Source organism: Lissotriton vulgaris, chromosome 7, assembly GCF_964263255.1.
Source record: "Lissotriton vulgaris chromosome 7, aLisVul1.2, whole genome shotgun sequence".
Classification (NCBI taxonomy): domain Eukaryota; kingdom Metazoa; phylum Chordata; class Amphibia; order Caudata; family Salamandridae; genus Lissotriton; species Lissotriton vulgaris.
This window is the reverse complement of record NC_141695.1, coordinates 1,427,802,115-1,427,816,430: the sequence shown is the minus strand read 5'-3', so window position 1 is coordinate 1,427,816,430 and position 14,316 is coordinate 1,427,802,115. Positions and strand designations below refer to the sequence as shown.

Sequence of the window (14,316 nt, the reverse complement as noted above, 5' to 3'; positions counted from 1 at the left end):
GCCTGTAGTTGTTGAGATCGTTAGGGTCGCCCCCCTGCTTTTTTTTAATAATGGCGTTACCTGACCGATTTTGAGCCAGTCAGGCATGATTCCTGTTTCCAGGGAGCTGTTTATAATCTCAGTCCAGAGAGGGGCTAAGGAGTGTTTAAGTTTTTTTGCCAGTTGAGCGGGGAGAGGGTCCTCAAGGTGTGATGAGGGCTTGGATCCGGTAGTTAGTCTAAAACCGTTGACCTGGAAACTATTTATCATATGAGTCACTCTTCCCAAAGCTCTTTCTTTGGTGCTCATATGGTGGAAGAAGCACAGAATCCACAGATAAACTGTTTGTTTTCCCGACCAAATAAACAAAGCACTGAACACCAGAAGGGTAAAGTGTTATGCATATGGTTTATAGGTGTCTATTTTTACACACACTTTTAACAAACGTCTAGATATTGTACATATGTAAAAATATATGATGAGCACACAGGCACACCTGGACACGTGTTAACTCTCGCAGCATTGTGCGCTCTCCCCAGCGTGCATGCATCCTGTACGCCTACGAGTGTTCGCATTAAATTTACAAATCCTAGTACACACTAGTTCTGTGCATATGTATACATACATATTTTACAGGCCACAGGAGAGGCCGACGCTTGCATGAAAGTGGTGGGCACCATTTCAACCGCAGTCACATGTGCCTCACAGACAGAGGATTCTCCTCAATAGGACCATTCTCTCTTGCTTTACAAACCAGTAAAAAAAGGATAACCTCACCAGTTCTCTGACAGTGCTGCAGTTCACTAAAACTATCTTTCATTTTTTCAAAACTAAAACTGACTTTAAAAAACGTTCAGTTCTAATTTTTACTTTGTATAAATAAAGATTACTATGACAGAAAATAAATCATTTGGCAGCACAGAGCACCCTAAAAGTCAGTGGTATGTATATCCCCCTCAGGCCTCGTTTGATTCATCTGTGCATGCCACTTGCAAGTTAGGCTTTCTCGCGGTGTGTACTAATGGACTGTAGTGGTACCATGATGCAAGTGGAAAATAAGAAAATTAAACCTTAAACTAAAATACCCTCCTCTTATCCCCACATAAAAGAAAATCAGAAGTATTAGAGCCCTTCCATAGCTGCTGTTCCAGCCTCCAAATAGGATCTGAAGTGCATGTGATAATGAAAGTAGAAAGGGCTTTTTCCTGCCTCCTTCCAAACTCAACTTGAAAGGTGACACTCTGCTACACTGATGTTGTCATCATGTTTGTCTATTATTGCATGGTCCCTGGACTAATGCTGTACATAGTCTAGCAGAACTCAGAATTTGTTTTGAATTTTAGTTCAATAATACAGATATGTGCATCAAACATCTCTCTAAGGAATCAAACATTCTGTTCCACCTTGCTAAACTTGAGGACAAAAGGAAGAGACATGAAAAAAGGACACCATAATTGGGTGCGTGGTGGTGCATGAAGAGAAGGTGGTGGGGCTGGTAGGTGAAAAGAGTAAAGGCAAGAACAGGATGCGCAGAAATAGTTGAGGAGAATCGAATAGAGTATGGAGAGAAGTATTGTTAAAACTGTTAAATAAATGAACAACGTAGGTAAATAGTGGAGTGTGTTTGAGCAGCAAAACACCCTTGTCATTCCCTTAACCACACATACTTTTTTTTAAACAAATGATATTTGTATTTCAAAGATCAATTTAGTCCATTGTCATTTTTAATATGGATCCACAATTCAACTATTGGCAGATCCTACTCATTTCCTGATTTTATGAACTGCTTCAAATAAATCGACACTCTTCTCCTAAGAGATTGCTTTCGACATGCCAAGTGCAGACAGTCAGCTTCCATATTTTGCAACAAATATGGGGGTCAGAAAACCCACAGACAATTGCACAGAATGAGTGTTTAACATTGCGGCAAATAATATTGGCGCCACGCTTGCGTTATGGAAGTGGAAATCGCAAAAGAGGCAGAAGATAAACTTGGACATGGGCAGTATGTTCAGAAGGACCATGTTAGGAAGGGGGCCGGAATGACAGTAGAGAAATCATATTGTCTGTGTGATTCATCAAGAGATGGGATGAAGGAAGACGAGCAGGGCAACAATGCCCACTCCCACGACTTCTGCAGTCGCCATGGAACCCAAACAAGAGTTTCTGATTTTCGCCTGAATAAGATTTTACCAACTTTTTAGCTTGGACCCAGTGTAGAAGAGATGTGGGATTGAGTAAAAGGGGGCTGGGGAGGTAATCCAAGGAGTTTCCATCCAGTCCGGAAGACCACATTAGAGCCCTGACAACCAAGGTAGCAGGGCAGTTGTAGTTTGCTTCTTTTCCTAATCTTCATTATTTAAAGCTGATGAAAATAACAAAATTGGAGTACCGGCCTCTCGCTCCACTTGGCCTGCAGTCACGTGAATAAATCACACTAGCGTTTATAGAGAACTACATGTTGGTTTTCTGTTGATTTGCTTTTAATCATCTTTGCTTAATGTTTATTTCTTTATTGTGTTTTCTCCCCAGAGCTCAAAGTCGAGTCTGCGCCTCAGGTACATAGATCTCAATGCTGTCCGCGCTCTCAGTGGCAGAGTTCTGTCGCACCGAGGCGGCCCGTTTTGCAGCCATCAGCCGTTTACGGGCCTCCTGGCGTTGTTTGTCCACAGAGTCGGAGGCTTTGTCTCGGTTGAGAGGTGCTTTGGGCTTTGCCGGCTTCTTTGGCACGGGCGGGGGTGGTCTCTTCACTTCCTTTAAAGAGACAGTAAGAACACATCAAAACATGCACCAAGTTATGATTTCTGCCAACACTTCAACCAGAGACTACAAAAACCCCTCAAACAAGCTTTCAAACAGCAACTTGAAAAAGTTACCTAGCAGCAACTTGCTTATTTTGCATGGCTATTATGTTCAGTCACAAGAAATATTTAACTACCCGTAACATTCGGTTATAGATTTACATGGAGTGAGGTATTCTACCATCTGTTGGCTTTGTCAGTTAAAAAGTTCTTCTATGAAATAAAACATTTAAACTTATGTATTCACCAAATGAGCCTACAAAACTTCTGATTAGATCTACCATAATCCCATAAAGCATTACTATTTGTTCACCAGTTCCATCATTGTTTCACTTTGACAGTTATGAGGAAGGGTAGCAGTATTTGATATCTCTTTCTTACTACTGTTCTATGGGGATTTGGGACAGTTTCTTGTGAATCTAGAATAACCTAAAGCTGCGAAAGGAAAATGTTACCCTGTAAGCTTCTGTTTTGTAGTGATGTTGAAAAAGCAAAAGAAGGGGGTTCCCCAATGGGCTTCTTGTTGGATGTAGGCAGGTCGAGGGGGAAGAAAAGCTGAACAAAGAACAAAGAACGTACCCCGCCAATTGATGAGGTGGTCCCGAGGCCGGGATCCCAATATATGTGGGTTGATAAACCTAGGAGTTGGCACTGCACATTACAAAATTAACGCAATTCAAATATTTGCAAGAGAGGGTTTTTAGCAAATATATAGGTATTTTTATTTTGGTGTAGAAAACATTTATATACATAAATAACACATGATTATCTTAAGAATATTGCACAATATACATAGTAAATTAAGAAAAGATCAAAGTGACAAAAAATGCATTCTTCTTTGGAGCCTACCCAGTAACACCACATACTACAATCATACTTTCATTCTTTCAGCTTTTCAAAACCTAATCCTTCCTAAAGTTCAATCATTCCACTCACATTCTTCAATTCATACCCATCGTTCTGGTGTATGCCACACATGGATGATAGATATGTGGCATAGAGCAGAATATTATTCCAGACAATTAATCTTACTACGGCCCCTAGTTAATAATACATAGTATGCCAGAAATACGGCATACTATGTAGTATTAACTAGGGGCCGTAGTAAGAGACACCAAAATAAAAATACCTATATATTTGCTAAAAACCCTCTCTTGCAAATATTTGAATTGCGTTAATTTTGTAATGTGCAGTGCCAACTCCTAGGTTTATCACCCCACATATATTGGGATCCCGGCCTCGGGACCACCTCATCAATTGGCGGGGTACGTTCTTTGTTCTTTGTTCAGCTTGTAGTGATGTTGAGTCACATGCCTAGCATGCTCCTGCCATCGAGTGGTGAGCTCCTGTGCTTGAAAAATATTTTACATCGAAGAAATCTCTCGAGTCAGACATGATATGGTGACTCTCCTTATGCTGGCATTGTGTATGGCACCAACCTCATGTTGGATTGTTTTTTACCCAGTGGGTTAGAGTGGTTCTGCGTGGTACAAGAGTGGTACATATGTGCATTGCTAAAGACTTAAGAATACAAGAGGGAGAAAGATCTGCAGCCAGAGCCACGTGTATCTGGGGGGGGGGGGAAGAGTGTGCGCATAGGTGAATCTACAGCTCTACACGCTACAAAAGGAATATGCTACTTACCAGTATGCATCTGTTCTTGGCATAGAGGGCTGCAGAGTGGTACATTATGAATAGATCGCCATCTGGTGTTGGGCTCGGATGATTGCACTTTGTTTTTCTCTTGGAGAGTCTTTGTCTCTTGGTGACTCCTCCCTTGGTTGTAGTGCGCATGGGCATCGGCTCCATCCTTAGATTGTTTTGCCATAGTAGGGTTAGATGGAGTAGTATAGTAGAATACAGATAAGAATGCCCATGTAAGTGTATCTAAATAAGATAATGTTGGAACAGACACAGGTTCCCGGGGAGGCTGGGAGGGCATGTACCACTCTGCAGCCCTCTATGCCAAGAACAGATGCATACTGGTAAGTAGCATATTCCGTTCGAGGCATATGGGCTGCAGATGGTACATTATGAATAGACTATACAGCAGTTCTCTCCCTAGCGGTGGTCGCCTGTGTCTGTTGCAACTGTCTGAAACAATGTTTTTAATACTGCTTGACCCACTCTAGCTTGTTGTGTTGTGTGCACATCTACACAATAATGCTTTGTGAAGGTGTGCGGTGTAACCCAGGTAGCTGCTTTGCATATGTCATCTAGTGGAATGTTTCCCAGAAATGCCTTAGATGCTCCTAGTTTACGTGTAGAGTGAGCTCTAGGAAGAACAGTTAATGTTCTCTTTGCCTTTAAGTAGCATATTTGAATGCATTTTACAATCCATCTGGCAATGCCCGCTTTGGAGATGGGATTGCCTTTATGTGCAGGAGAAAACGCAACAAATAGCTGTTTTGTCTTTCTGAAAGTTTGTGTTCTCTCTATATAGTACAATATGGCCCTTCTAACGTCCAGTGTATGTAGGGCTCTTTCAGCTACTGTTTGTGGTTTTGGAAAGAAAACCGGTAATTCCACTGACTGATTGATGTGGAATGCTGAAATAACCTTCGGTAAGAATTTTGGGTTTGTTCTAAGAACCACTTTATTTTGGTGTAGCTGCATAAATGGTTCCTGAATCGTAAAAGCCTGCAGTTCGCTTACTCTTCTAAGTGACGTAATAGCTATGAGGAAGGCCACCTTCCATGTGAGGAATTGTATTTCACACCTATGCATAGGTTCAAAGGGTGGTCCCATTAGCCTGGTAAGCACTATGTTGAGATTCCAGACTGGGGAAGGTGATCTTCTTGGTGGAATGACTCTTTTGAGTCCTTCCATGAAAGCTTTAATTGCTGGTACTTTAAACAGTGACAGATGTTGCCTGTTTTATAGGTACGCCGCTATAGCTGCGAGATGAACTCTGATAGAGGTATATGCTAGATTACATTGTTGTAAGTGTAATAAATAGCAAATGATTTGTTTAGTGGATGCGTCCAGAGGGTTGATGTGCTTACTGTTACAGTGTATAGCAAACCTCTTCCATTTTGCTGCATAGCATGCTCTGGTGGTAGGACGTCTTGCTTGCTTAATGATTTCCATGCATTCTGGTGGTAAATCTAAATACCCAAACTCTATGACCTCAGGAGCCAGATCGCTAGGTTCAGTTGTTTGGGATCTGGGTGCATTATTTCTCCATGGTTCTGTGTAAGATGCATGGGTAATAACCTTAGCTTTTGATGTGGTACTTGTGAGAGTTGTAGCAGCGTGGTGAACCACGGCTGTCTTGCCCATGTAGGTGCCACTAGTATCATTGTCATTGAGTGTTGCTGTAGTTTCCGAACCAGTAATGGAATTAGTGGTAGAGGAGGGAACGCGTAAGCAAATTTGTTGGACCAATTTATCCACAGTGCATTGCCCTGGGACCTTTGGTGTGGGTACCTGGATGCGAATTCTTTGCATTTTGCGTTCTGATGATTGGCAAACAGATCTATCTCTGGTTGCCCCCATCTTTGGAAGAATGGCTGTAGTATTTGGTCGTGCAGCTCCCATTCGTGTACTTGTTCTGACTGTCTGCTTAGGATTTCTGCTATTTGATTTTGAACTCCTGGTAGGTGTTCCGCTAACAGGTAGATCTTTTGAGGAATGGCCCATCTCCATATGTCCTGTGCTAGTCTGGACAGTTGGAGAGAGTGTGTCCCCCCCTGCTTTTGAATATAGTATAGTATAACTTTATTTCGATACAGTGCATATCATAAAAGCAGTACAACATCAATAAGAACAGTACAGAATATACAGTATAGTGCTTTAAGATTCAAAGGATAAAAGCGTTAAAAACAGGTGTGCAGATAATAATAACCTTTTCCATATATACACCAGCATGAATTTTAGTTTTATCAAGGGACACTTTACTGGAGCAGCAACAACCTTGAAGTTCTTAAGCGCCAAGCCCAGCCTAAGAATTTCGCCATGCAACATGCAAAAAACGGGCGTGCATCTGAGCGCAATATGCGTAGGGCTTCAACATGTGACCTTGTTCCCAAAGTCTTGCACAGGGGCTTCAGCCATTTCGATCTTGGTGCTGCATAAATTTCACACTCAAACAAAAAATGGGCGACAGATTCGACCTTTGTATCACAAAACGGGCAATAAGGAAGCGTTTGGAGCGGAGGGTTCCAAGAGGAAGTGAATAGTCCTAAAGGGAGCACACCCACCCTAAACTTAAAATACAGCGATCTGTCTCCAGAATTATGAATTTGGTCCAGATAGGGTTCCCTATAAGGTAACTCCTTAATTAGCAAGAACTGGGCGACAGATTTACAATGGTTGGGGTTAGTCATTCGCTTATTATCTACCCAGAGCCAATACACCTTCTTAAGTAACAGTTTGGGGGGTGCGGTTTTGTTGACCCAGGCATCTCCCAAACCCAGCTCATAGAGCAGAGATTTGACTTCCCTCAACCAGGGTACCTTATTACAGCCTGGGAGCGACAGAAGATCTCTTAGGGCATCCGCATAGCTACAGAGTTCAGCTTTTGAATATAATACATTGCAGTCATGTTGTCTGTTCTGATCAGGACTGCTTTCCCCGCTATTTGCATTTGGAAAGCTTTTAGTGCTAGAAATATTGCTAATAGTTCTAGGTAGTTGATGTGCAGTTTCTTTTGCTGCACACTCCACTTCCCCTGTACTGTGTATCTGTCCATATGCGCTCCCCATCCGGAGAGCGATGCGTCCGCTGTTATTACCACTTGTGGAATTGGCTCTAGGAACGACCGTCCCTTGGAAATGTTTTCTGTGTTCCACCACTTCAGAGAGCGATACGTCCGGTCGTGTACCAACACCAGATCTGTAATCTGACCTTGTGCCTGATTCCACTGTGTCGCTAGACACTCTTGTAGTGGGCGCATTTGTAGTCTGGCATGTGGTATTAGCAGTATGCAGGAGGACATCATGCCTAATAGTTGCATAAACACTCGTGCTGGTAGTGAGTGTTGTGGTTGAAATTTTTGTATTAACCCTACCATTGTCTGTACTCTGATTGGGTTGGGGTATGCTATTGCCCTTTCTGTGTCTACTGTAGCCCCCAGGTATTGCTGAATCTGGTTTGGTTGCAGTGTGATTTTTTGTAGTTCACCGTGAACCCTAGGTGGTGCAGCAATTGAATTGTCTTCTGTGTGTTGTGAAGACATTCTTCTTTTGACTTGGCCTTTATTAGCCAATCGTCCAAGTATGGGAAGACATGTATTTGTTGTCTTCTTAGGTGTGCTGCCACCACAGCTAGACATTTTGTGAAAACTCTTGGTGCTGTTGTGACACCGAACGGAAGGACTTTGAACTGATAGTGCTGTCCTTCTAACACAAACCTTAGGTATTTCCTGTGGGCTTTGTGAATTGGGATATGAAAGTAAGCGTCTTTTAGATCCAGTGTAGAAAGAAAGTCCCCTTTCTTCAGTAAAGGGAGTACTTGTTGGAGCGTGACCATGTGGAAATGCTCTGAATTTATGTACGCATTGAGAGGTCTGAGGTCTAATATTGGTCTTAAGGACCCGTCCTTTTTGGGGATTAGGAAGTAAAGAGAGTATACTCCTGTTCCTTGTTGATCTTTTGGGACCTTCTCTATTGCATGCTTTTGTAGAAGTGCTAGAACTTCTTCTCTTAACAATGTCAGATGATCTTGACTCATTGGACGCTGTTTGGGGGGGATGTTTGGTGGGGTAGCTGTGAGTTCTAGGCAATAACCATGTTGGATAATTTGTCTCACCCACTTGTCTGACGTGATGTTTTCCCAGACAGGTAGGAACTGTGATAGACGTCCCCCGACCGGTGTTATGTGGTCTGGGGGGAGTTCTATGAAGTCATTGTTTTGGTGTTGAGGCGTTGCAGTTGTTATTATTTCCGCGGCCTCTACCCTTATTGTTGTTACCTCTGTAACTGCCTCTTGAATTACCTCTGGGTGATGTTGGTGTGAAAGATGTGGATTGCTGATTCGTTCCTGTGTTCTTTGAGCCCCCTCTATAGGTGGATCTACGAAAGGAACCTCTGTGTGTTGGCTGTTGCAATGCTCCCATTGACTTAGCCGTTTCCGTATCTTTCTTCATTTTTTCTAATGCCTCGTCTGTGCTTGAACCAAACAATGTTTTTTGATCAAATGGTTTGTTCAATAGGGCTGTTTGTACTTCTTGTTTGAATCCAGAGATTCTAAGCCATGCGTGCCTTCTTAGCATGACACTGGTATTAATAGACCTTGCTGCAGTGTCTGCTGCGTCTAATGCACACTTAATGGAAGTATTGGTTATTATTTTACCTTCCTGTATTAATTGATCTGCCTTCTTCTGGTGTTCCTTTGGGAAATGTATGAGAAGTTTTTCTAACTCATCATAATGTGCCCTGTCGTAGCGTGCGAGTAGTGCTTGTGTATTTGCTATACGCCAGCTATTCGCTGCCTGTGATGCTACTCTTTTGCCTGATGCATCTATTAACTTCGACTCTTTATCTGGTGGAGGTGCCTCTCCTGTAGATAGTGAGTTTGCTCTTTTACGAGCGTTTGAGACCACCAGCGAGTCTAGGGGTACATGTCCTCTAATAAAAATTGGGTCCTTTGGAGCCGCTTTGTATTTTTTATCAATTCTCGGGTTTAGCACCCTGGCCCTCACTGGGTTTTCGAATATTTCCTCTGTGTGACTAAGAAGACCCTTTAACATAGGAAGAGTACCTGATGTTCTCTGTGCATTAGGTAGAGTCTCTAACAAGAAATCTTCTATTTGAGGTTCTGTGTGCATATCTAGCTTGTGATATTTTGCTGCCCTATTAATGAGCTGCACAAACCCTGTGTTATCATCAGGTGGTGAAGGCTTTGAGGGATATAGTTCTGGGTCATTGTCCTCATCTGACCCTACATCATAGTTTTCCCATGGGTCCTCCTCATCTGGGATAGTTTCGTCATCCCCCTGAGGTTCTCCCTCCCCTAGATCACTGTCTACATCTGACTGAGGTGTAGCTGGTCTTGGTGTGGAAGGTGTAGGAATATTTGGCCTAATGTGAGGAATAGGAGAAGAGGGTGTGACTCTAGGACGAGGAGAAGCAGGAGGAGTTATATTCTTCCCCATTGCTCTCTTTTTTGGAGGAAGAGGTTTATCTTCTGACTGTTCACTCTTTCTCTTCTTTGTGACCACTTTCCCAGTCTGTGGATCAATAAACAAGATCTTTTGTTTGGGATCTGTCTGTTGCTCCTGAATCGGTACCGAAGGTCCTGGTTCCGAGAGGTGCTTTTGTTTGTGATCGGCAGATCTTGTTGTTTTCGGCACCGAATGTTCGACATGGAATGTCTCGATACCGAGCTTCCCTTTGCATGTAGCCTCGGTGTCGAAGTCGATGTCGCCCTTTTCTCGGATCCGACATGGTGGGAGTCCGAGTGTTTCGGTTTCGTTGCCGGGCCCGAGGGCGGGGCGTCGGAAACTTTTTTCAGCGGTTTGACCGGGCCCGAGGGCGGGGTCGTTACCGCACGGGGTCGGTTTTTCGGTAAGGGGACGTCGTCACTCACGGTTTGTTGATCGATGAGTTCCTCGGTCTCCCGACTGGTCCCCTTCCGACCCCGACTGTTCTTCTTCTTCTTCCTCGATTTGGTCGTCTCCGAACAACTCCGGGATCGCTTCCGCCTGCATTCTGGAAACCTCGTGTCTTCGAGCTCGACGATTTCTAATCGTTAGCTTGGAGGAGAATGCTGCGCAGGCTTCGCAGTCCCTGGATTCGTGTTCAGGCGATAGACAGAGGTTGCACACCTCGTGTAGGTCCTTGTGTGGGAACTTAGCACCACACTTTGGACATTTTTTGAATGGAGTCCTTTCCATGGACTCCGGGCTTGACTGCGTCGAGAAAGGCCTCCTGTTCTTCGACGTAGATCCAAGTTTTTCTCTTCGATTTTTATTTGCTACGCGCCAGAATGGAAATGAATGCGTTCGATAACAATACCGTCGAATTGGAAAGGGAATACGCACCGATAAATCACTTTCTTCCGAAGTTGATCTGGAGCGTCTCGATCCTCATCCGAACCCGATGGCGGAAAAAAACAATCTAAGGATGGAGCCGATGCCCATGCGCACTACCAACCAAGGGAGGAGTCACCAAGAGACAAAGACTCTCCAAGAGAAAAACAAAGTGCAATCATCCGAGCCCAACACCAGATGGCGATCTATTCATAATGTACCATCTGCAGCCCATATGCCTCGAACAGATGCTTACCAAGTAAATACAATTTTCCATTTGTGGCCTGTGTTGCTGTAGTAGATACACATGTTCTGCATAAACTGGAAAGCAGCCCGCTGTTGAAGAATTGGCTATGTGTGAATGGTGCATAGTTCTGTAAAAAGGGACCATAGGACTGTCTGTCCAACTAAAACCAGCTGTTGAACAAGAACCTCCAAACAGTAGTGTTTGGTAATGTTTGGTAATAGTGTGTGGTGCGGGGTGTGGGTGTGCGTGCTAGTGAGTTTGGAGGCGGGGGTTATTGACCAAGTGGCTATGTGGAATGTTTCCAAGGAAAGCCATTGAAGTGGCCTTTTTTGTGGGGAATGTGATCTGAGAGGTACAGGGAAAACTCCCTTGGTTTCAAAGTAGCAGGTTTTGATGCTCTTGACTATTTCAACAGCAGAATTTGCTAGATGGATAGGCTGACCTTTTGAGGATTGCTAACATCTATAAAGAGCTGGTCTGTCCTACAAAATAGTTTAGTCCTATCAATGCAGTACATGAGAGCCTGCTTAACGTCTAAAGTGTGGATGGCTTTGTCTGCCACTGTCTATGGTTGTGAAAGAAAACTGGAAGCTCAAAGTCTGGTTGAGATGAAAGGGGTAAATATCCATGGGCAGAAACTTTGGGTGGTGTATAATACTACTCTTTACTTACAACCTGGACATAGGATTCTTGTAATGCGAGTGTTTGTAGTTAACTAGTCTAGAGTCGGGATATAGCCACTAAAAATGCAACCTTGCATGAAAGGAACTAAAGGGGTACAAATGCATTGACTCCAAATGGAGACCTATGAGTCTGGTGAGGACTGTGTTCAGACTCACCTGAGGGGCTGGTGGTACTCTTCAGGAAATAACTTTTGAGGACCTCAATAAAAGCTTTGATGACTGGTATAATGAACAAGGAGGCGTGTTCTCAATTCTGCAGGTAAGTGGCTATGGATGCAAAATGGAGCCGAACGGAAGGGTAGGCTAACCCAGAGTGTTGCAGATGAAGGAGGTGGCGTAAAATGTCCTGGACAGCAGGGTTTAATGGCTCTATGCTGTTTCAGATACAGTAGTGGGGAAACCACTTTCATTTGGCTGTCTAGCAAGCTTAAGTATTTGCCAGCGCACTTCCTTGAGGATGTCGAAGCACTCTGTGGGAGGTTATGGTAGCTGAACTATAGAGCCTCAGGTGCCAGATCGCTAGGTTGAGCTGTTGGGGGTCTCGATGTCTGATCTGTCTCTGGTTTCTGGTAAGAAGGTCTGGACTATTGAGGAGCTTCTCATGGGGATTGATGGTCATTTTAAGTAGAGTGGAGTACCAGGGCTCTATGACCCATATGGCAGCTACAAGGATGAGTGTCTGTGAGGTTTGTTTCACTTCCGACCACTAGTAGAAGAAGCAGAAAAGCATTAGCAAATATACCTGAGCAGTTAGTCTGAAGTGCATTCCCCATGGGCAATGGGGGGGGACCTGGAGGCAAAGCTTGGGCATTTTGCGTTCTCTGGGTTGGCAAACTGGTCTATCTGTGGCGTTCCCCAGTGTCTGAAGTAACTGCTTATGTCTCTGGGATGGAGTTTCCATTTGAGGACTTCTTGGTTTGACCTGCTGAGTAGGTCTGTTAGGTCGTTCTCTGTTCCTGCAAGGTACTGCGCTACCAAATGGATGTTGTGATGAAGAGCCCAGATCCAAATCAAATGAGTTAGAAAGGTGGAAAAAGTGGGCGCTGCCTTGCTTTTGTAGGAAGTACATTACTGTCATCTTGTCTGTTTAACTTGTACAATCTTGTCCTGTATCTGCAGGAGGAATGCTTTGTGGACTAGCTGAATTGCTAGGAGCGTAAGGTAACCGATGTGCTAACCCAGCTATTTTGGGGTCCACAATGCTTGTACAGCTTTGAGACTGAGATGAGCCCCCCACCCCTTGTGATGCATCTATGGTGTTGGTGACGTACGGTGAAGGCTCCTTGTTAGGCCGGTCCTGACACAGACTGTTTCTGTTCCACCAATGCAGAGAGCGATGAACAATGACTTTCACCAACACTAGATCCTCCATTAGACCGTTCGCTTGGGATCATTGTGCTGCAAAGCACTGTTGACTAGTAAGCACATGCAGTCTGGCATGGGGCACTATGGCGATATAGGTGACCATCGTACTCAGGTTTGTAGAGGAAGAATTGGATAAAAAAAAAAAAAAAAAAAAAAGAAGAAGAGGGATAAGCGGTCGTGGATTGGTCTATGGAATCTATCCTTCTTGGGGATAAGAAGTACAGAGATTAAACCCTCTTCCCTTGGTGTTGTGAAGGGACAGTTTTGGCGGGTCCTCTAGAAGACGCAAGTGATCCTCTTCGGGATTTGAGTGGTGCCAGGTGGAATGTTAAGGGTGGTATGAGTGAAACTCTAGGTAGTTACAATGTTGAAGTATGGCTAGAACTGATTTGTCTGAAATGATTTCAAACCAGTGGTAGATGGAATCATTGATTCTTCCCCAACAGGAGTTGTGCAGATCTGTAGGTAGTCAGTGTTTTGTGGTGGTGGTGGTGGTGGAGGCTCTCGTGTAACCTTTAGGGAATTAAGGGAGGTAGGGTTGCTTTTGCTACCTCTGGTACGAGCTTGCACCTGAGAAGGCAGACATAGAATATCCAAGGTATTGCTGCCTTTGAAAGGACCCTCTCTGGCTAGTGGTCTAGGAGGCCCCTATGGTTTTAGCCATATCTGGCTCATCCTTTATTTTCGAACATATGGTCGACCTGTGACCCAAACAAATGTTCCTCTCAAAGGGAAGATTAAGTAGTTGTTATTGCATCTCGGAATTAAACAGCAATATATGAGGCATGCAAATTGCCAAATGAGAATTCTTGTATTGACTTACCCGTGTTTCAGTTTCTCCAGCATCCAGGGTGCAAAGCATTGTTGCAATAGAAATGGTTTTGACCTCTGACCGGTTACACTCCCCCCTTCTGTTTTGTACTCGGGCAGCTGGTGTTGAAGCAACTCCAACATTTGGTCCCAATGGGCACCATCATATCGTGCCAAAATCGGCAACATGTCAGTGGTTAGGTGACCCAGTGGCCACCTTCTTGACTCCTGTGTTAAACTTCCTCTCCTTGTCAGTTGATGGGAGTGTCCATCTTAATCTGAGAGTTTGCATGCTACTGTGCAGATTGGACCACTAAGGAGTCTGGTTCTACATGTCTCCGGATGTACAGTGGGTCAGGAGGTGTGGCCTTGGGGTTACTAACCTTGCACTGAACTCTTAAATGACTCTGTAGCTGGTTTTAACATGCCCTTTGCAAAAACAACAGTTGATAGACAGAA

General features: G+C 44.0%; 1 protein-coding gene across 8 annotated transcripts in view; it reads right to left on the bottom strand.

Moving 5' to 3' along the window:
• Nucleotides 1-368: 368 nt before the first annotated feature.
• DLGAP4 (DLG associated protein 4) overlaps nt 369-14,316 on the bottom strand; it is a 554,791-nt gene continuing 540,843 nt past the window's right edge. For all 8 annotated transcript variants that reach the window (XM_086932203.1, XM_086932206.1, XM_086932205.1 and 5 more), the window contains one exon: nt 369-2,733. In XM_086932203.1, coding sequence (XP_086788329.1) covers nt 2,515-2,733 — 219 coding nt within the window. In that variant the 3' untranslated portion in view covers nt 369-2,514. The remainder of the gene's footprint in view (nt 2,734-14,316) is intronic.